Consider the following 23885-nt stretch of genomic DNA (forward strand, 5'->3'; position numbering starts at 1 on the left):
GAAATTTCATAGCTAGAACAGATAACCTTTGTTTTATAATGCGAGAGCTTTACCACTAAAAAAAAAGTTTTGCATGCAATGATTTACCAGTATCTCAAGGTCTAATGTAATTGGGTTCTAAAACTTCATATTCCAATAGGATATAACACTCGATCTGTTTAAACTCTTTCCATTGTGACATTCTCAAAAACAAAAACAAAACTTGGTAGGCATCTAACAAGCTTAGAAAGTTCTATCTGCTAGTGGTGACCCAATCAATGATTCTACATAACAGAATGAAAAATACATACAAGACTGACATATAGTAAAATGTTTATTCTCTAAAACTATCTCTAAAATGATCTATGCTATCTATATATAAATGGGAGCTATTTTTAGCAATCTTTTTTGTCCCAAAATCATTTACAGAAGAAAAAAAAAAGATTTTGCACAAACATCAAGTTTACAGAATAAAATTTGTAATTAAAAAACTTTAAAGGGACATAACTTTAACAACATTCACAATTTTTTTTTTGGTTTCCTATCGAACAACAAGCAGAATTGCCGTAACTATGTATATATATATATATATTTATAAATATTTATATAATGATAATGAATGTATAGTATATATCGCAATAACAACACAAAAAAACTCACACAATTATATATATATATATTTACAAATAAAATTGTACAAATTATACAAACAATAAACAATTCAGCAGATACATTCCTACATCTTTAACCTAACCAGGAGAAAATCAACATTCGGTATAAAAGTAACAAAATTAGGTATTAAAACTGAAAGTCTTTAAAACAGAATAATAAAACTGATTTAAAACTGGTTTTCAAAATGCTGTAAAACAAAAAAATAAAATTAAACCAACCCATCGAAGGTGCCATATTGATCACATGGGTCACATCAGATAATAAGCTCTTTAATCTCCCTTAATTTCCTTTGAAATCCCTGCCTTATATCAACAGAAAAATGATATATCCATGCTTTAAAATAAAAAAAAAAAATCTTTTACTAAGTCAAATCCATATACAAGACCTTTTGGAATAATTATACATACTTGTATGTCTGACTTCATGAGAATGACAATTAAAAATTTATTCTGTGAACCAGAAATCATGGTGGCCATGTTGGAATTTCGGCTGTCAAAGTATCTCAATTTTTACAAGATCACTATAGGTCAGTGAAAATGACAATTCGACCTTTATCTTGGCAAGTGTATGGTTCAAATGGTTCCGAGAAGCAAAAACTTCATCACTGACTGGCATTATTAGCATATTTTAGGGAAAAAAAGTATTTTGATTTCAAAAAAGTATGGAATTCCTGTCATTCCAAAAAACAAAAACACTGTTTTAGGACCAAAAGAGAAATATCTATACCATCTTTCTTGACAGGGCATACAAATTACAGTAAGAAATTAAAATACCATCAGACACACAAATAATGATCAGAGAACTTTCTATAGCAAAAGGCCAAAATCTAAACAAAATCTTACTCAACTCCTCAGTATGTAATTTTTTTGCCCAAGCATTCTTCCAATGCAGAAGAAAAATTCATCAAAGAGATGTCTAGAAAGTTAAAAACCCTCCCCTATTACTGGTGTGCTTGTATTAAAATCAGTACCCTTGAGTGCATGTGTTCTTTTGATAAAATATACATAATGCCTTTGTATTCTACTTAAAGAGAGGTAATGAACCCTAAAATAAAAAAAAATACTGGCAACAAACCCTGAGAGAGAGAAAACAAAATGCTGTGAAATTATTACATTAATTTCCCTTCTAGGTCATATGTTGAATTTGTTTGATATATAAGCAAATATATTGAAGTAAAAATAAAACATCTGCAAAAAAAAAGTCTCATTGGTTGAATTATCTAAAGGTTTCAATGCTATTTTCCTTACGTAATTAAACTTCCCTTTCTTGGGGGATAGATTTTTGACAAGTGCTCATAACAAAATTGGGAAAAAATCAAAGGATGTAGAATCTCAGGAAAAGGCATTTCAGGTTTTTTGAAAGAAAAAAAAAATGATGCACATAATTTGATCTATTAAAAGTTAATCATTTATGGAAAATGATACTACACTGCTGAGGAGAATCAAGTTCAGACATCTATACTTGGCAGTTCAATTACATTTTGGTTTTGTTCAATCAAATAGAAATGAAAACAAAATTAAATTAAAACTAAAATAAAAGGCATAAACAACAACAAATAAGGGTGCAGGACTTTGTTGATTTAGAGGTACTACAGACACCATGCATCAACATTTTACAAATAAATACTAAAGGTGTGTATATATATAAACTGTATTTCTTGGGAGTCACCAGGATATAGTCATGCAAGTAATGCACACGATAGGAAATACAACCAGTAAAAATTGGCGATGGTATTTTTGTACAGATGAATTTAACGATCAAATATAAAATGTGTGAAAAGAAATGGAAAATGATTTTTTTTGGTGTAAAAAAAAAAATGATGTGTGCCTCAAAATACAGCTATATTACATAAAACAATTTGTTCATGGTTTTTTCCCCCGACATTATGCAAATTTAAAAAATGCAAATATGATTTATACAATTGCACACAGTTATGCACCAAATTAAAGAATGCAACTCACTTGATATCATATTAATGCACATTTCCTTTCATCAGTTGTTCATAATAACTTCCAATTACAAATACATTGCCTTGGCACTACAAGTTTTGTGTCAGACTTGCAACATCTGAAATGCAGTATGAAGTTTGTCATGGTTTTAAATGGGAAAAAGCACTCTGATAGGTCAATCAAGTCACATGATCAGAGATCACATGATTCTTTATACTTCAAGTCTAAGGATATGTTTTATACAAGAATAGTATTTTTTCCCACATTCTCTTACACTTTAACAGCTAATTTAACATATAAATACAAAAATAGATCATATAAAGCCCTTGAAAGATGATTTAGTATGAGATCGCAAAATTGATTTACATTTAAGTGTTTTTATTTTAAAACTTAAGAAAAAAAAAACTGACTTATTTTGCTACCACAGGCACATTCATGTTCACATTTATCTTCTGTATATCAACAGAAGAAAATACTGAGTCTATACTCTACATGTAATATGATATTCCATGTAATAAAAATTTTATTGCAGATACATGTAAATACTTGTACACTTATCTACCTATTAAGTACATATTTTTCTATCACTTAGGCAGCAATAAGCAAACAACATCCACATAATGACAGGATTTCACAACACGATATTATACAAGTCTGAGGATTTCACTTATACACAGAATTACAAGATCTATCAAGGCAAGGTCCAGAGCCTAGGAGATATTTTTACAAAATAACAGCTTTGCCATCTCAGAGTTGTGGCACCGATACATTAATAATTTATACACTTAACCTACGGTGTATCACAACAACAAAAATTAATCCTGTAACATATATATTATATATACCATAACATCCTTTTTGTTTAGGTAGATACTGAAGTCATTCAATACTCTCACCATATTGTACAAGGCCATCCCCCTTTTCTCTTTCCTTTGGTGCCTTTCATGTTCCATCCTCTTCAACACTGAATTTTTCTTACATTTTACTTCACTGGCCGCCAAGCGTAATCAGACGTTTGAAACACATAAATATAATTACTAATTTTTCAGGACTCAAAGTACCTATTCATCATATTGTATAACATTGGGTGTCGGTACGGATCCTGCATAGGTATCTGGCTATCGGCCGCAGCAGCTGCTGCAGTGTTTGGGCGTGGCACAAAGTCTCTGTCCTGGCCCATCCCTGGGGTAGAAGAATGGGTCAACTTGGCTGATGCCGCAGCTGCAGCAGCAGCATAAGGCTTGTCATTCATGAAGCTGTAGGGGCTGTTCTGATGATAAAACCCCCTGGTGTAGTCTCTGTCAAACATTGCATGCTGTGAGGGTACTCCATGAGTGAGGAACGGGCTGTTGGTTGTGTCTCCTACATGCTGAGGGTGGTACACAGGGTCTCTACCATACATGTACTTATCAAAGTTAAAAGATGGATTCATGGATCTGAACATGTCTGAGGAAGACGAAGGAGGAAGCGTTCTGAAATCTCCCATTCCTGTGGCTGTCTGTCGATATCTCTCATCGAATGTCTTCTGAGCGGTTTGAGAAGAGGATCTTGTGTAATCCAGTGGTGGTGCACCAGGGTAACCATGGCTCCCAAAATAACCAAACTCAAATCCTGGGAAGGTCTCATGTGGAAGATCGGGTCTCTGTGTCTGTGGTAGGCCTGGGAACATATTCCTCTCTGTCACCGTGCGTCTGGATGTGTCAAACATGAAATCTCTTCCTGGGAGGTAGTTATCTTTTGGAAAGAGAGGGTTAGTAGTGGACCCTGTCTGTCTCTGTAGGTAAGATGCCTGACTCCAGTGTGGATGTCTAACATCTTGGGAAGTCCATGAGGTATGGAAAGGGTTACGAGCCATTGTCTGTGAGACAGCTGAAGGTGGTGGAAATATCTCCTCCCTGGAAGGAACTGTTGTCGGCCGTCTGAGAAGAGATGCTGGATTGTTAGCAGTTAAAGCAGAGTCAGCCATTCTATGTAAGTTTTGTAAAGCATTTGGGTCACTTTGAGTGAGAAATGGAGTGGTCATTCTTTGCCGCTGAAGAATTGATTCACTCTCTGAAAATGCATAAGATGAAGTAGTTGTAGGAGGGAAGAGAGCTGGATTTTCTCTTGACCCAGGCAAATAGGAGTTCATAACAGAAGACAGGCTATCATACACATTATCAGGTATTCGCTCTGATGAACGACTTTGGTTTTCAGACCTCTGTTGAAAGTGTTCCTCTTGTTGTCTATCACAGGCCAAAATCTCCATTCTCTTATTAGACAAGTCAGCTCCCTTAGTATGCATGGAGTCTCTATCTGGAGTAGTGCTGAGGTTTAAAGGTGGCACTGATGAACTCAAATTAAGGGGAGGCAACTCTTTATCTTGGGGTGATGTAGGAATGTTGATATGTTCTGGAGGTCTTTCTACAGATGGGTTGAGTCGGCTGTTGTCGTCTGAAGACCTACCCCCAGAATCAAACTGCTGGAGGTACTGTCCAAGATAATCTTTGTCTACCTCTGGCATGGCTGATTCTGACTGTGACCCATACCCTGTATTGCTTTGAGACCCTGGTGGGGGGTTGCTAGCTACTGATGAGGGGTGCTCCACAGATCCAGCCTGTGGATAGCTGTTGCTCGGCACAGGATTAGAAATCTCCCGGTCCTCATTTTGAGAGTCAACAGAAAGATCTCTTTTAGCTGCTTCAACACTGGAGTATCCCTTAGAAGGTGGAGACATAACATCATTCTTATTCTCATTGCTGCCATAGTTGGGAACACTATCTGGTTGCACTGATTTTGGAGGAGTAGATTCATAATCTCTTGGGGTGGATTCATAATCCCTGCCAGGAAGACTCTGAACACTGTGGTTCTGTACTGATTTAGGTGGAGTTGACTCAAAATCTCGACCAGGAGTATCCATGTCCTCTGGTCCTGATTCAATGTCTCCTTCATCGCTCTCCACCACGGGAGGAGGTCGAGGTGCAGGAGGTGGCTTCAAATCATCCTCAAAATCAGTATCAATCCCACTACTCATTCTGTCACTCTCTGCCTCACTTGTCCTCTTCTCCTCCTCCTCTTTAGTTGACTTTGTTTCCACTGGTTCCTCCACTTTCTCTTCCAGTTTTTCCTTTTCATCCTCACTCATGTCCTTCTCTTCCTCCACTTCTTTTTCCTTCTCCACATCCTCTCTAGGTTCGTGAGGTCCTCCTCCCAGTGACTTTGGTGAATCGGGAGATTTGTTTCCCCCTTCTTCATCATTGAAGCCCTCGATCTCTGTAGCTTCCCCGTCATCTTCATTGGCAGTATTGTGTTCCAACTCACTGTATATAATTGTATCTTCCTCCTCTGTCTCAGCATCTTCCCTCTTCTTCCCTCCCTTTGATCTCTTCTCTTCCACCTGCTTCTCAAGTTTCTTTTTGCGTACATATTTACGTTTTTTCTTCTGTGGTGAACTTGGTTCCTCTTCGGTTAAATCATCATGAGGAACTGGCAGTTTCTTCTTTTTGGGCCCCCGTTTCTTGGGTACTTTTACAGCATCTTCAGGTGACTTTGTTTTATTTTTAGGTTTGGGACCTGAAAAGATTTTCAAAATCTGCTTTAATTTTGTATTTAAATAATGTTAATGTTTCCTAAAATTTCATCACTTCAATCTATGATCTTATTAAAGTACTGCAGATTCCTAAATATACGCAAGGAATTAATTATCATGTAATTTAGCGAGAAACACCATCTGCAAAATAAAATTACTTACTTTTATTTTTATGATTCTAAAAACCATGTAAAATCTCTTGATGAACTGTCCACTTGTGAATTATTGTTTTTGCGATTTGATGTTAAAGAGCCATTTCACGATAATAAGTACTCGCGAAAAATAAGGAATCTACAGTATTAGATTAGGCATTATTTTTAAATCAAGTATACATTTTCACATTCTTTTTTTTTTTTAAATGAAAATCACTATTCTACCTTGAAGACATCCTATGCATTATGCAGTATTTTCATTCATAATTATACTTGCAAAAATATAGATATATGTAATGATTAAGACTTTACATCAACTGTAACATGCAACAAACATAAATTTCACACTTTAAATAAAATTGCCTGTTTTCTCGAAGGCAAAATAAACTTTATATAATCTACTGTTGAAACACAATTGTTTGTGAGAGACAAATGCATGTGCATTTTATAAGTCCCCCTTTCCAACGAAGTAACATTGCCAGAACGATTATCTTGTCAACATATTGATTCACTGCATCTTCTGTATAAAAGAGTTTTGCTTGCCCAAAAATGTTGACCCCCCCAAATCAAAATGATTCCAAAGTACCTGGCTTCTTCCTTGGAGGTTTGACAGGTGGTTGTTCTAAGTCTTTTTTATCAGCAGTAGTTTCTGTTGTCAGAGCTACAAAAACATCATTACATTTTTTCACTACCATTCTCTGTAATATTTTACAAGGATAATATCATTAGTTGAATACATCCATTTGCAATTTACAAGAAATTAAAAAAAAAATTCTTTCTATAATAGATTGTTGAGTCATAATCATTAAAGTCTAATTATCTTGTAAATTCCAGTTGTTTGTGTACTATTTGAAACTTAAGTGTACATTTGTCTTTAAACTATTCCTCTCTCATTTTACCCATGTGTTACCAATATAAACATTTTGAAAAATGAAGAATGGCCAAAAAGAACTCTTGACTCTTATGACAATGATGAAGTCCAATGTATAAATGGATCTGAGAAATTTTCTTTTCCATGCTCTATTTAAGTACTGTTTCTGCAGTAACTTCTATACTGTAAAAGTTACCCGTAAACACAGCAACATACCTTCTTCAGGTTTTGGTTTGGGTTTTCTTCCTCTCTTTCCTTTCGGTTTGACTGGTTTCTCCTTCTTGTCATCCTCTGTTTCCTCTGGTTTTGCACTCTCCTCCTTGTCTGGTTTTGATGGTGATGTGGTTTCTGCAGCTTTAACCTTTTTCTTCCTTCCTGGTGATTTCTTCGGTTTCTTGGTTTTGGCAGTGGGTTTAGCTGGTTCGTCTTCCTCCTCATCATCCTCTTCCTTTATGGTTTTAGATTCTTTCTCTTTTTGATCTTCGGTTTCTGTTTTGTCCGTCTGAGTATCAATATCACTGAGTTTGTCCTCGTCAAAGTCTAAACTCTTAGAAGTCCTGTCTATAAGATCAGATTTTGGTGTGTGTGACAAATACGAAGTCTTCTCATGACGAATTGGCGTAGACGTTTTATCCTGTCGTAAAGGCAACAACACCGAGTCATCGTCAAATTCCTCATCCGACCGGAATTCATACAAGTCCATCGCAGGATTTGCAGGTTTGGGTTTAGGAGTCAGTGGTTTTGAGTCGAAACTATTTTCGGTTTTCTCAACTGAATCTCTCTGGTTCTCCTTGAACTCGTGAGATACCGAGCTTGGTTTGCTGTCACTTGGTGATGCCATGTTGTTCCCCTCCCCTTGCTTCTTGGGTTTCTTTGGTTTGGGAGCAATTCCATGAAATTTGTGTAGGTGATACTGCAGTGAGCTTTTCTGACGACACGTGAAGCTGCACAGATCACAAGCCACTGGTTTCTCATTGGTGTGCTGCCTCATGTGAACCTTCAGGTTGTCTGCATGTCTGAAAGCCTTCCCACACACCGAGCAGCCAAACTTCCGCTCACCTACAATACAGCATAGAAATTTTCATTTAGGTGTGGATCAAATATAAAATATCATTTAGGTGTGGATCAAATATAAAATCTTTGTGCACAGCACAGAGAAAGAATATGCTTCTCATCATTGTGTGTGCATATATTTCTAACAAAATCTGTACTTACTTCCCTTTAGTAGTAAACTGGATTTTTTGGTTAAATGAGAGGCACTATCCCATATTATTTAACTAATTTAACCATCCTATTTTAGATCCATGGTCTTAAGCAATAACATTATTTATTATATGTTTATACAACAAAAATCATGAACATCATTTTAAGACTTCTTAGTTTTGGTATTATGAATGTTTCACAGCAATTTTATTTTTTAAAATTGTCCTTAAATGCTTCAAAATAAGCTTTTTTCACAGCTGAAACTTGATTATGTTCATGGAATTTATTTTTTGTGTTGAACTAAATGAAATTAATGTAAAATAACGGTACTCAATACAGTAAAACACACTTATAGTGAACATGCTTTTAATGAATTGGCGCTTTCAGCAAAATTAATTTTCATTCCCCTTGACTTATTTGCGAACCTAAAGGATATATAGTGAATTATGTTTACAATGAAGCAAAATCATCCATCCCTGGCACTTTGTTATAAGAGTGTTTTACTCTACACATTGATAGACTGTGAAATGAAACAATTAAAATATAAAAGACTGAATAAGACTTTGCTCATAGTCATTCAGGCTCCGGGGCCATAAAACTTAGATGAGCTCACTTTTGATGTCAGTCTCACATTTCTACTATTAATTCCTTTGGTAAAAGTGAGACCGAGATCAAAAGTGAGCTCGTCTAAGTTTCATGGCCCCTGAGCCAGGTCTGTTAAGTAGACATGGTAGAGGTTACATTTTTATTTTGACACCTTCCTTTGTTCATACTGACCTGTATGGGAAATTTTGTGTCTTTGCAAATGACTCCTTTTAAAGAAAGTAAATTTGCAGCCCTCAAAATCACACGGAAATTTTTTATCAGTTAAATTATGATATTCCTCCATATGATTTTTCAAGAGTTTTTTGGATCTGAAGTCTTTTGTACAATCATTGATATTGCACTTAAATGGACGAGCAGGGTCATGTACGATCACGTGACCCCTTAAAGCTGCCGATGTTTTGAAACGTTTAGGACACTGGGGACATTGATAATTCCTCACATCCGAGTGAAACTTCAAATGCCGTTTCAAATTGTCCTCTGTGTGAAATTTCTTTTCACAGTTTTCAAATGTACATGGAAACTCTTGTTTGACACGTTCAGTGTTGTGAATATTTTTTAAATGCTTTTTGAGATTGGCTTTGTAGTTTGATTTGTATGTACACTGTGGGCAGTTGAAGCGTTTGGGTGCATCTGGATCATGACGAATAATATGAGATTTTAATGAAGACTCGTACTTGAATTCTTTCTCACAGAATTTACACTTAAATGGCACAGGTCCCGTACATTCTTCCATATGTTTTTCTAATGATATCTCATGGCATCGTATATACCGACTACACTTTCTACAAAGTTTATAATCGGCACGATCTTTATGTTCCTGAAACACATGCTCCTTGAGAACTTCCTTAGAGTCATAGACCAGATTGCATCGAAGGCAGACGTATATCCCATGGGTCCTTAGGTGCCTCCCCAGCATGGCTCGCTTGGGTGTGGCATACTCACAATGTTCACATTTAAATGTAGTGTCTGGGCTTTGTTTTTTCATGAGAGTTTCAATGTTTATTGATTTTTTTGGACTTGTTCCTTCAGGTTTTGAGTCTGTCGTCTGCTTCTCCACAGTCTCTTCCTCATCCCCAGATAAGTCAAAACTAGAATCCAAGTGGTCCTTTTCTTCTCTTGACTCATTCTCCTCCTCTTTTTCTTTAACTTTCACCTCATTAATTGGTTTTTGATCAACAAGCATTTCATCTTTTTCCTCCTTATTCTCCAACTCATTTAAGTTTTCTTTCTTTTCCTTCTCCTGATCCACTTTAGCCTCCATGGACTTTCCACTTTCCATGGATTTTCCAACCTCCGCAGACTTTCCAGTCACATTGTCTGTCCTGGGAATATCCACACACCTTCTGATGTGTCGAGTATTAGCACTCTTGCTTCGTGATAGATGTCCACATAACGGACAATACATAATCACTTGCTCTTTTTTCACCTCAGTTTCAGATCCTTCCTCATTTTCCTCCTCTCCATTCCCCATAACATTTTCCCCATTTTCTTTACTTTCCACATTTCTCTCCACCTTCTTCTTTGGCGGTCGCTTTTTCTTTGGAGGTTTCACCTCAGATGTAGCACTATCTTTCTCATCATTGTCCTTATCTATCACACTATCCACTTTCTTTTTCTTCACTAATTTCTTTTTCTTTGGAGGACTGTCTTTTTCTTTTTCCACATTTTCTATTTCATTAGGCACTACATCATCACTGATAATTTTAGTTTTAACTTTTTTCAATCCTTTAGTCTTTTTTGGCTTAGGAATAAGATCATCGGTGACCATAGTGTCATTGTCATTTTCCCTATTCCCATGTTCACTATTCAACTCCACCTTTTTCCACTTTTTAGGTGGAGGTTTTGGTTTTGCTACCTCCACTTTTTCAGGTAAGTCTACATCAAAATCAAAACGTTCATCTTCAAACTCATCATCCTCGTCCTCATTGAAGTTAATCTTCCTCTTCCTCACAGCTCTTGGGGACCTCTTACGACTTGGACTGCCATCCTCCATATTCCGGAATTGCTCATCGTCACTGTGATATTTACGATTCCTTTTTGGTGTCCTTTTAGATGCTCTTGGAGACACAGATGCTCCACTTTCATCTGTCTTGCTGTTGTCACCAAATGATGAATCAACAGCACTAACGTCTTCATTTTCCTCCCCAGTTTTTGCTTTCTTTTTTCCTTTAACAGTCTTATTTTTGATAATTTTTCCTTCATGAGAATTCTTGTTTACTTTCTTTTTCACAACAACCTTCTTTACTTTCTCTTTTGGAGACTTTTTATCAACACGGTCTATCAGTGCTTTCTTTTTCACAGGTTTTGAAGTCTTCTTTTTCTCAACTTTTGAGAGTGTAGATTTTTTCCTCTCTGCCACTGAATCTTCAAGATCACTTTTCTTTTCATCCTCATCCATTCCATTTTCTGCCGTCTGGTGTGGCGAGAGTGGAGGATCATGGGTAGATATTCCTGAGTTGTCAAGGTCACTGAGTTTAGCATCAGATGAAATGTAAGAGTCTGTAGGGATAGATGACAGAGAGGAAGAAAATGAGGAATCTTTGTCATCAGCTTGATTTTTTGGTTCACTGCTGGAGAGCGGGAAGGGCTTGTTGGCCACTTCTGTTATAGTAACCGTTCCTGTTGTCAGGGAAACTTCGGTTTTATAGCTCTCAGTTTGACAGTTGATGACATTTTTCTCTACACTAAAGTCTTGGGTCACATGATTGTCACACGACCCACTTGGACGGTCTTCCACACACTTCCTTGCATTTTCTTCTTCCTCTCGCAAACTGACAGCAGCTGAATGAATTGCAGCAAATTTTGCAGCATCATTAAGCTGTCTGATTGCTGAATCTCTGATGCGTGGCTTATCAATTCGCTTTGGTTCTTTATATGTTCTCATGTCTTCTACCTTCTTTATCCCATCATGCAATGCAGTGACTCTGATACATGCATATCATGTATATCAATCAATCGCTTTCAACTGTAAAAAAATAAATAAATAAACAATTCTTTTTTCAGTTATTTTTTTCATCTAGGACAGATTTAGAGCTTGTATTACTGAAATGTATACATGTGAAAGAGGTACTCTTCTTAGCAATGATTGATAACTTTTTCATAAAAAGAAAGATAACTCCTTCTTAAATTAAAATATGATAAACTAGTAGGTATGCAATTGCAGAGGATTGCAAAGAAGTCTCTTGCTTATTTTCAACATAATATTGCAAGAGATGAATGCTTATTCATAATTTAAATCGTAAAAGACTTTAACAATCAATATTCATTAAAATGCATCATAACGATAATGAAAAATTCATTTTTTAAGATAATTTAAATTTTAAGATATAAGTCTAGAGAAAAATTCAAATTCATAACAAACCCATTGCAATTTTCCTTCACTGATCAGGTTGATAAGTAATCTAGGATCACAACTGTCAATAGCATATAGTCATTTTCTGTACTAAAACAAACCTTTTTCATTTCAAACTCGGGACCTTGAATATATCCATGGCAATTTTGGATTCTGCACTTTCATCTCCATCCTAGAAAAGAAAAACAAATTAGAAAAAGCTCACCTCTACATGCTCTATGAATGTTATCTTTCATTTAGGCAAAATCTCATACCAAATAAAAATTCAATCCCGTAAAACTGTAAACGAAAATGATTGTCTGTTTTATTTTTACCCCTTCACCCTGGTCATCTGTGGGTAAATTCACAATGGGGGACTTCAAGAGAAACAAATACATCCCTTTTAAGACAAATGTGTCTTTAAAACAGGGCAAAAGTGTGATTAGGTTAAAATAACATTAAACATGGGGAGAAAAAAAAATGTATGCAGTAGAACATTTTCACTCATAATCACTCAGTGCTAGGAAAGATATAAATTTATAACAAAACACTAAAGTCCACACATAGTGTGGACTTCATTTGCTAAAAATTTATAACTTTTCTAGCACTAATGCATGTTCTAATAGAAAGTGTAAATTGTGCCACTGTTTGACATTCTGAGTGATGCAAGTAAAAGCATGCAATTCGAAGTTTAAACTACTGAATAAAATGCATTAAATTAGTTTTTAAGCCTTTTATATTGACCTCAATTAAAAAAACAGATCATTTTGCTGCATCAGAAGTACGAATTTAAGAGTGCATATCTAGATATATTTAATTTAATGCAAATTTGTTGTCAGAGTAGGATGCCCCATTCTTAGAATTGGACCTGTTCCAATAGCAGGGTTGTCCCTTAGAATTGAAATAGTAAAAGGAAATTAAAAAAGAAGAAGGGGGTCTGCAGTTCCTTCCCATGAACAAGGGGTTAAGGAGGAGTACCTAAATAACCGGGGGATGCACCATTATAGTATCACCCCCACCCCCCAGTCTTAAGGACAACTCTGAATAGAGTGACAACTTTCACATTTGCAAGAGTTACTTCCCTTTGTGGCATCAATCTGGTGTCAATCGGTATGATCCACATTTTCCTTCTATAATTATATTACAAACTTTGTGGGGCAATGACTTACAAATCAAATCTGTATGCTTATGTTAATTATGTTCATTATGTTTACTGTGAAGCCCCATACTACGGCAGTATAGGAATGGTACAAAATTGAAAGCTGTTGAAGATTAAAACATATACAGGCAAGTTACAAAGGATTTATATAGTGAGAAAAATGATCATTACATCCACAAAGAGAGATAACTCTCAAGAACGTGAAAGTCGTTTATATGCTAAACCACGTCACTCATCTGGACATCTAAGCCGAATGCAACCGCATCTAAAGAAAATGCTACCTGGTCATTTATGCACAAAATTAAGTCATGTGCAATATTGGTAAAATCCATCCATAGATGCATCATTTATATTTACAAATTTGGCTCAGCCAGTATTTACAGTTACTGGTCATTATACCTTTCCCAACATTTTAATAATGGACATCGGAATAGATGTCAGCTCTTAGATGTATAGCATAAGCACTTCATAACATCATTTAGGTGAGCTTAGAAAGATCATGGTATCAAATCTAACTTTCATAAAAGATTACAGTTTTGGATTTATAGCTGAAATTATAGCTAATTTTACTTTTAGAAGTTATTATACATGATGAAACTCTCACACATTGTTTCAACTGATGCTTTAGAAGAAAATGGGTTCTAAGGCAAAAGGTTAGTTTTATTAGTTAAAATATGTGATACTTTGACTTCAAAATTAGTTTTATTCAGCTTATTTGGGAAGTTTTATAATCATGGTGATCAAAAGCCTGTCCTTAGACAAAGTGGGTTATTCTGACTACCAACTATAGTATTGTATCATCTTCTGGAGCAGTTCTGAATACAGACACTATCACATGGACAGTCTTTCAGCTTTTCAAAGCCTGTGAGCAAATTTTGGAAGAAAATATAGTATCTGGATTTTTAAAAATTCACAGGCTGTGAAAAAATGTGTAAGCCATACTTATCCATTTTTCTTATTTTAACTTTCAATTTATGTTCAACATAGAAAAATGTGCCTAATATCTGATTATTCTCTGTTAAATTAATATTATTTATGAGCTTAATAAAAACATTTTGACACGCTACATCCCTAAGCCCTCCCAGGATCACCTAAGCATTCTCTATTCTCCAAGTTTCACACTTCATCAGGCATGTCAACATGCCTGCTTATTGTTGAAATATTTATCTAGAGCAGTGATGTTTTGACGACCAGATTTTCTTTTCTTGAGAAACTTCACAGTCATATCAAAGTTATCTGACGAGAAAACAAGATGATGCACATCAAAAGTATGCATTCAGTTAAGTGTATCATATCCATAATCATAAATTTCTTGGTCGATATTCGAGTTCGAGTAAACATGGATAATTAGTTTTCGAGAGCATCCCTGACACAAATTCTGAACGTGCACACGGAATGCAGATCACTTGGTTATCTTTCTCAGTTCATTGTAATTGGTACTACAATAGCACACAAGCTATCAGTTGCAAAATAACAAATATTTTCTCATTATTACAACAGACATACCTTCTCCAAACGGCTAAATATAGCAAATTCTGGAGTGCATAAACTGAAAATCTTTTCCTTCATTGGTTAAGAAGTCATGAAGTTTGACCAATGAAATTATTCAATACAAAACATCTAAATGGTTAAGTCGTTCTTAGTATGCGTCCAACATACGACTTCAGACGTGCTAGACAAATTTTATTTAATGATTAATTCTATTTTTAAAAAAGGAATGGAGGCATCATGAGATGTCAAATTTTAGCACTTATTTACTCTTTTTTATTGATCTTTCGGTAAAGATGTCTTCAAGTCAAAAAAAAAAAAAGATCATTAAAAACACACCTGATATGTATCCTCCATAAACATTATAAATGAAAGAGATTGCAAAGAATCATTGCACATAGCTCTGGGAATGTGCCTTTTTTTTGTAAATTTACATAACTGAATAAATAATATAAAATATATATCATTTTGGCGTTTTATTTCTATTTATCCAGCAGAATTTGTCATAAATTATAAGTTACTGCTGGTTTATTTAAAATTAAAATTATACCAAGTTGAATTTTATTTTAAAACTAAGTTTAATATATCCATTCATTACAGAAAACGGAGCGTTCTGGGTGAACAACTTTCTCATGTAAACATCAAAGACTATTTTCAAGCTAGTGAATACCGTACTCAGCCTTGAAATTTGATTGGTCGTTAAATATACTCAACCAATCAAATAAATTCGTAGACCGAGCTTCATGGCGCCAACTTGGAAGAGGGAAATCGACATCGAAAAAACTGTCAATGATTTACACTGCCGAATGAATGGAAATACGAAAGCGATAAGGAGAAATATTTATCCAGTAAGTATTTTAAACTATGAGTGTTTAGTTTTATACCCCGATTGCCTCCATTTGCAGCAGTATTGGTGTGTAAAATTTGTTGACAATCCGATCGCCAGCTGGTAAACAGTCATTGACGTTCCTTCATTGTGTGATGAGTTTGAGATGTATTCATACTGTATGACGACTTTTCATTGTATCTGATGGGGAACCTTTGTTGTTGTTTTAGAATTTATGAAGGTTATTTTCAAGAGAATATACTTTTTATAAAAATAGTTGGTCGAGTGTTGAAATTTGTTTTTCGTGTCACTCATTAGGATGTTTACTTTACACCGTGGAAGATTGGTCATCATGCATTGTTTATTACAGGTAGTGTATACCTATATGGCAGAACAGTGTGTGTTCGGATATATAATGTGTAAGATTGAACAGCTTGTATACACAGGTGTCAAGTTAATATCAAATTGAGTAAATCGAACAAGCTAAAGTATTTTTCTAAATTTTAAAAATCACTTGTAAACAATTTGCAATGGAATATGTGCATCACAAGAGCTAAACCTTAATTGAGATGCAAAACAGGTATGATTTAAAATACAGGTTGCTGTTTATTTTCAATTGCAAGAAAATTTTAACATCATTATACATGTTTATAGTGAAAAAAAAAAATGATGGTAATTCTTTTTTCCTTCTTGATTTCTATGAGATTTTATTAAATTACTACCAGATAAAGATGGAAAACTCTTTAACTTGCCATTTTGTCCTTGTATAAGGTGAAAAAAAATTGCTTGAAGGCAATGTATAATGAGTATGACTAGTTAATTTAATAGTAAACACAATGTATAAATTATGTATTACATAAATGAACTTCTTGTATCACTGTGATTGATAAACAAACATTATATGTTGTTTTTGACACCCCCGAGGGGCCAAAATAAGTGTTGCATGGAGTAATTATATGACTCTGTGACTTAATTGACAACCTGTTAAAGTCTGAGTAATTAAAAAAAATTCTCACCAAAGAACTACAGTACCACATTCTTTTTATCCCTTTACTTAATAGTTGATTATTCAAAAGGACAAGCACTTTTTTGGATGGAACATATTTTGACTATTCTGTAAGAATTTGATTATTATTTTTTTTACTTTATTTTACTGGACTCTTTCATTCAAATAGTAATACAAATGTCTAAAAATTTGATTTATTTGAGTAAAAGTTTTGTCAGTGAGTTATTCAACACAATGACACATTGATTCTTGACTTGTATTTCGTTATTTGTAGACCATGGCATTATAAAGTTTCAATATTGAGAAAGTAGCTAAGCATTGTGTGAAATACATTTATTGTCCATTCAAAAGAGGTTACCAGATTCATGTTCATGCAAAATTAATTGGAAGTAAAGTGAAATATTCTTACTTTTCATTCTTAGACTACTGGTTTTTTTTTCCAGGTTGAATGCCCTTGATTGTTATTGTGGATAACTTGTCCCAAAATTCAGCAAGATGAATCCCCTACAGGAAGGGTCTTTTGATAGCGGCTTCTTTTCGCCCTCTCACATCCAGATCAAGGTGGAGCCAATGAGTCCAACTCATCTCCCAATGTTGAACTCTGACCTTAATGTGAGCCCACTCAAAACAGACGTCTCAGGAATGGACGTTGAAAGACCTCTGGACGATGTTAGCATTTCAGGGGATTGGGAAAAGGACTTCTTTTCAAATTTTGAAGACAATTTGTTCAATTTTGACTTTGATGACAAAGCATTGAATGATATTCTTGTGTCACCCAAAGGAAAGGAGGCCTTGAATGACTTGATGAAATCTCCGAAAGGAAAAGCCATTATGAACTCTCCTAAAGGGAAAATGTTGCAAAATAGGTTGAAGTTGTATGATACACCAGAGAATGTGAAATTAAAAAGGACAAATAGTTCTGGGTTCGATACCAGCCCTAATGTGCTGTCGCCTTGTGACCCAAATAAGATGTCTGCCACGCCTGGGCCCTACTGTCTGGATTCAAGATCTGCATTGAAAATGTCAAGGAGAAAACTAACAATGGTTCTGTCTGGAAAAGAGGACCGAGAACCAGTAAAGAAAGTCAGTGTTCAACCGTGTAAAACTCAACCAACAAAACTTATTCCGATAGCACCAAAGTTATCAGAGGAAAATTGTGAAATGTGGCCTACCAAGGAAAAGCTGAAGTATGCCAGGGATCAGTTTAAGCGTACATTGGAACTAGCTGTGGAGGCCTCAAGATTACAAAGACAGGTGAAGCAGGAACCAGTGGTACCTCGCTCTCCTCCAAGGAAACGTAAAAGAGGTTCCCAGAAGGCAGAAAAATATCCTGAGTTGAAACAAGCCTTGAATCAGCGACCACAGAAATCAAGTTCACGGAATCGAATGCCAAGCATAAAACTGAGAGAGAGCAAAGAGACAGAAATTGAGATCAAGAAAGAGTTGTCTGCCCCTGCATTGCCATTTTATCCAGACTTTGAAGAAGATATTGATTACAATGATGATGACGATGAAGATTATGACAATTTTTACGGAAACTATGTGCCGTTCACGGGACTGAAGCAAGCCAAGAAGAGAAAGAAGTTCAAGCAAAGTGTGTACTAAGTGATCAACTTGATCTGATGTTGTAAGCGGAGGCTAAAATTTGTAACACACAATAATCACAAATTTTGCTTCCAGTTATTTTTAAATTTTAGGCTTAAGTTTATGTTTGCGAAACTCAAAAGATCTGTGTTGTGTTCATCTTTGCAGGTGTAGTCCAGACTTGGTGATGCTAACAGCTTGTCATTTAATATGTCAGGAATACATTGGTCAATGAGTAGGTTGTATAGTCACATGAAAGTCCTGCAATATGTCACCATGTCTTAAAATTGTGTCAAACATGCATCATTGTATACTTTATACTATGATATGCTACATACTAACAATTTCAAAATGTTATAAAATGTGAACTTATTTGAAAAAAAACCCCTGTATATTGATATACTTGTACATGTTTATAATATACACTGAGTATATTCACAATGTATACAATGTAAAAAATAGTAAAATATAGGCCCATACAAATGTACAAATGTACTGAGATTTCATGCAATCTTGTTCATTCATTCACCTTTTATTTTGCAGAAATCGATACATGTACACATACTTTCAGCACTCATTTTGGTGCACCCGGTGCAGAGCTTTCAAAAACTAATACGGAATACAGAAATTTCATCTTAAATTTTGCAAAGATGTAGATACTATCCATTTGAAACTGTTCTGACATTTGACATTTGTTTGACATTTGCACAGCAATTCATTGCCTCGTAAAAAAGATCCATTCTGTTTTTCGAACTTCCATAGTTTTATAAATTTTCTGTTCTGCACTTTATCTGCTGTTTGGTTTCCACTTCTAGCTTTCGGTGTCTGTGAGTATAACCTGTATAATGTAGCCCAAACTTTGTTTTCATCTGAATGTTTCATCAAATTGTACTTGATTTTCCATTAAATTGGTGGTCTTTCTGAAGCAGTCCAAGTCTTGCATGTGGACTAGTTCTTTTTCCTTCTAGTGCTCTGTTTTGAAGAAGTCGGACATTTTAATATTAATCTGTTGTTTTCCCTCCTTGTGATATGTTGTTTACTTGTGTCAGATTGTTGGTGAATGAAGAAACAAACAGGATTTTCTGATCATTTTCAGGAAGATTTTGAAAATAAGACCAGCCTTGTTGTTGATGTTTTGTTTCTTTTTCTCTCCAGTAGGATGTATATGTTTATTTATTTATTATTTATCTCTCATTCTATTCAGATTTTGGAATTAATGATTTCATCATATATAAAAATTAATTTTAATTTGCAGTCAGAATACTTGATTTAGTTTGATACCTTATTTTTAGTCTAGATATGTAACCTTTTTCAAATCAGATGTTCAATATTACTGAAAAAGTGAATGTTCATTATTTTCGCAACTCTAGTTTTGTAAAACATTTCATCAAATACGTTTTTTTTTCCTGGCATCATAAATCATTCTGCAAAATTTTGCTACGGGTAAATGATAAATTATGATGTACTGTAGCATGATGTACATATATGGCTATACGCACATGTATTATCATGAAAAACGATTCAATGCTGTGTTATCTGGAAAGAGTGTAGTCTAATAAAGCTTTGCAATACTGTGTTTGTGTGATTTGAATAGACTTGTATGTACACTGCCTGTGTATAAGCAACAGAAATTCAACTTAGCTTTCTGGCTAAGGTTAAAATGGCCACTCCCAAGGCCCAGCTAAACCACTGGTCAGGAATGGAGAAAAGAAGTAAATAGTTTGTCTTTAAGTTAATTGAAATTGAAAATTTGTTTCTCTTAGTACATTGAGGGTGGGGTCTGATTGCCCTCTTTTTTTCCTTCAGAAGTCTTTTTGCCATTAATTTTGGAAAGTCTAGCTAGCTTATTTTTAGGCTAGCTGGCCTGCACTTTTTTGTTGCAGTGTGGTCAAATTTGAATGATGCAGTTATTTGTACCAATTTTTTTTTCCTTTGACCTGTCCAAATGAATACAAGCAGCATGTATGCTTTAGTATAATTGAATGTTAGTTATGACCAACACAAGCATTTGGAATTTCTAAAACCAAATAACCCTGGGTAAAGTTCAGGACATAACTGAGTTTAGGCAACCTCTTTCTCAAGTATAAGCTTGACTGGTCTCTTGTCATCTTTCTGTAAACAAATTTTCAAAAATGCTACTCCTACAGTTTTATTCCGATTTCAGTAAGACTTCGTAGACAGGTAAACTATACTTAAATACATAATTCTATACAACAATTTAAAATTTAAGTACCCAGTGACCCTGTCCAAAATGACCTTGTTTTAGAATCAAAGATGCAACTCTGGTTCAAGCCATCTGGGCATTCTTGAATTATTCTAGTATAAGATGGTTTTTGATGGATGCTTAAGAGTTATTTCCCTTTGGTCACCATATTGGAGGTCAACAAGCAAGATTCCTTCATTATTCAACCAATTTAAACATGTCATACTGGGCAATGAGGTGAAGATAACACAGTTTTTCTTTTGAATATATGTGCACAAAAGCTTCCTTTAATTCGTAATTTTAGTATTTTCCAAGATTTTTGTCCTTAATATTTCTGCCAAAAACATTTAGAATTGGTTACTCAACGAGAAAAATTAACTAGTTTGACCTCCAAGATGGATCGGCAAAGGGAAATAACTCGAAGGCAAAAAATAAGTCATACGAAAACTTTTGGAATATCTGACCCCCTTTCGTCTCTAGTTGAATATTTTATCAATTAAGCCATCATTCCGTCTCCCAGCAAACTAATCTCTCTATGTACAGGAATTCCCCCCTCTATTTAAAGACTTTTCTTCAAATACATCAATCCAGACTCATCCCTAAGACTAGTATGTGTCCTTTCCATAACTTGGCAAATAGAAAATGGGTGAATTAAAAAAAAATGACCAAATGCATATTTATCAACCCACACTAAAAATACAGGCAATGAAAATAGATTTCTATGTCTCAGCATATGTCTTTAGATAGTGTCTAAATACCTTCCAAATATCTCATTGATATCTCAATTAACAAAAAAGTTATGCCCAAAAATGATGCTAAAATTGTCAGGAGTGCAACACCTTTTTGTGACATTTTGAAATTTCAATATTTTTTGGAGATCTGTAAAATAAAAAATAATGCTTCATGTTGAAAATAAAGACTTTCCTGATAATATTCAAAGTACTGAGCTTTAAATGTGGACTGTCATAACTTTTGTTTACTCAAGTTGTGGTCGTGGCTGATGTTCAAAAAAATGTTATACCATGTCAGGAGTGCAACAGAAAAAATGTAGTGTTGCCAAAAAAACATCAATTGTAAAATTCTCATAGAAAATTAAGACAAAAAAGAATTTTGGAAGTGTAAAATAATAACTGATATACATTTTAAAACTTAAAAATGTTATATAAATCACAAGCAGCATTAATGAGAGTCAAGTATATGTGCATACCCAAAAATGTCAGGAGTGCAACATTTGATGTTTTGCTCCCAAGCATCAAAAAACTATTATCATTATATGATTTTCTGATTTTTATTTTGGAAAATAAAGACACTAAGAACATTTTTACCAAATAGATTTATCAATTACAGGATCTGTCTGTGCTTCAGATCCATATTTCTATGGTCAGGAGTGCAACACATTTTTTTAAAGATTCAAGTTGTGTGAAGAAAAGACTTCTATTCATGCTTAGAAGTATTCATTAATTAATGATGATCTTTTTGTATAATTTAATGCTAAATTATTGACAGTTTTATTATTAAAATCCTTCCTTTTTCAATTTTATCAATTCAGATGTGTTTTTATCTTTTTGTGATTTTTTTTAATGAACGTTAAAAATAAACACACTAAAACATTGTCATTAAATTCAAGTAATTCCTCCTCAACTTCACTGAAACAACAGAACAAGTTCTTATGTAATTTTCACTTCACAATTCTACTTTAAAGAACAAGTTCTTATGTAATTTTCACTTCACAATTCTACTTTAAAGGCACCAATGCTTTTGGTCAGGAGTGCAACAAATATGATAGAATTATAAATCATCCAATAAGAATAAAAATAAAGAAAAAATGAAGAGTAGAATTTTTCTGGTGGGTTACTGTGTTTGTCTTCTAAAGGAAAATTATGCTTTAAAATATATTTTATCTTCTAAATATACATTTAAGCTAGTTTTTTGGACATAAAATAGGGTATAATTCCAGATAAAATGTGAATTTTAAATACTTTCATCTGTTTAATTATGAAGTATTGGACTATAAGTATTGCACAATTTCATTACCACTTGATGTTGCCAACACTTTATGAATTTTTGTGTTCTATGGTTTTAATTTTAAACTTTACTGCAGTCAGGAGTGCAACAGAACTGGTTTATAATTACCGATGCTTTTTAACTATCTTTACTAAAAAATAAGTTGAAAAAAATGCTTGATACTATTTGATGTTCAAAATACTATGTCTATCAACAAATTACAGAAAATTTACAGTCAATTCAGGGAATATTTTTCATCATTTCACATATATTTTAAATACAATTTATATATATTACACTTTGCAAATAATCATGTTTTAAGGTCTTCAAAATATGAAAAACCTGCTGTAAACGATGAAAAATATCAACACGACAAATTGATTTACAAAGTAAGAATGGGTTATTGTGTGCTATAATTTTTAAAACAATGTTAAATAAAATACATATCAGATGTCAGGAGTGCAACACAATAATGTAACATAGGGTCACTTCAAAATCTAGTATTTTTTCTCAGAGAACTAGTATATAACAATTCTTTTTTGGCCTAGATTTAAAGAATTGACTTGAACGGACAAAAAAGTGAACTTTGGGGAATTTTATTGCTTCATATTTTTTTCATATTAAAACTTTTCAAACCAGAATTGAAAAAACAATGTAAAATAACAATCAAAAAGCCAATTTTTTGTCACATGTACAAGAGAAGATACTCATTCAAGGTCTAGATTTAATCATTTATACCCCTTTTACCATTTTGAAGCATAAAAAACTATAATTTCTTGTGATTATGTATTTTAGAAAGTCTTTCAAGGTGTAATGATATTTTCTTTTTTCAAAAGAAATTTTACTAATAAAATTCTGAAACTTTTTAATCCAATTGTCTATTCCATTGCCACTTCAGGATTTTAAACTAGAATGCATTTGCAATATGATGATATAAGTGAAAAATATGTTATAAGTAGTTGAATTTTGCCAAAAAAATTCAGTTTGGTGGTCATTTTTTTTGAATTCACCCAAATGGAGAAAATGCCACTGACAAGGATTTAAACTCAGGCCACTGATTTCTAGACAAGTTGTCGACACAGACTTAGCTATCTTTACACAAGCTTGATGCCACAATAAAATTGATAATGCTAGTACATGTACCGGATAAAGAGGAATTTTAGTGAGGATAATTTTGGCATTATTAGCAAGAATTTTGATATTGCTAAAATTAAACATCACTAACAAGATGGTAATATAGCTATTTTTCTGGACATTATGAAATAGCTAAAATTACTTCTCACT

At 34.1% G+C, this 23885-nt stretch overlaps 2 protein-coding genes across 2 annotated transcripts; one reads left to right on the top strand and one right to left on the bottom strand.

The window, feature by feature from the left end:
• Nucleotides 1-295: 295 nt before the first annotated feature.
• On the bottom strand, nt 296-11922 carry LOC133195740 (uncharacterized). Its single transcript, XM_061331665.1, has 4 exons — nt 9172-11922; nt 7408-8250; nt 6907-6981; nt 296-6152 (listed from the first exon to the last, which is right to left on the bottom strand). Exons 1-4 carry the CDS (start codon nt 11882-11884, stop codon nt 3646-3648), a joined length of 6138 nt encoding a protein of 2045 aa, XP_061187649.1. The 5' UTR covers nt 11885-11922; the 3' UTR covers nt 296-3645.
• Nucleotides 11923-15693: 3771 nt separating this feature from the next.
• On the top strand, nt 15694-19722 carry LOC133195741 (uncharacterized). Its single transcript, XM_061331666.1, has 2 exons — nt 15694-15826; nt 17254-19722. The coding sequence occupies exon 2, from the start codon at nt 17306-17308 to the stop codon at nt 18413-18415; it is 1110 nt and encodes a 369-aa protein (XP_061187650.1). The 5' UTR covers nt 15694-15826; nt 17254-17305; the 3' UTR covers nt 18416-19722.
• The last annotated feature ends 4163 nt before the right edge of the window (nt 19723-23885 follow it).

This window comes from Saccostrea echinata, unplaced genomic scaffold, assembly GCF_033153115.1.
Source record: "Saccostrea echinata isolate AGI-Se365-2 ecotype Australia unplaced genomic scaffold, CSIRO_AGI_Sech_v1 ptg000029l, whole genome shotgun sequence".
Classification (NCBI taxonomy): Eukaryota; Metazoa; Mollusca; class Bivalvia; order Ostreida; family Ostreidae; genus Saccostrea; species Saccostrea echinata.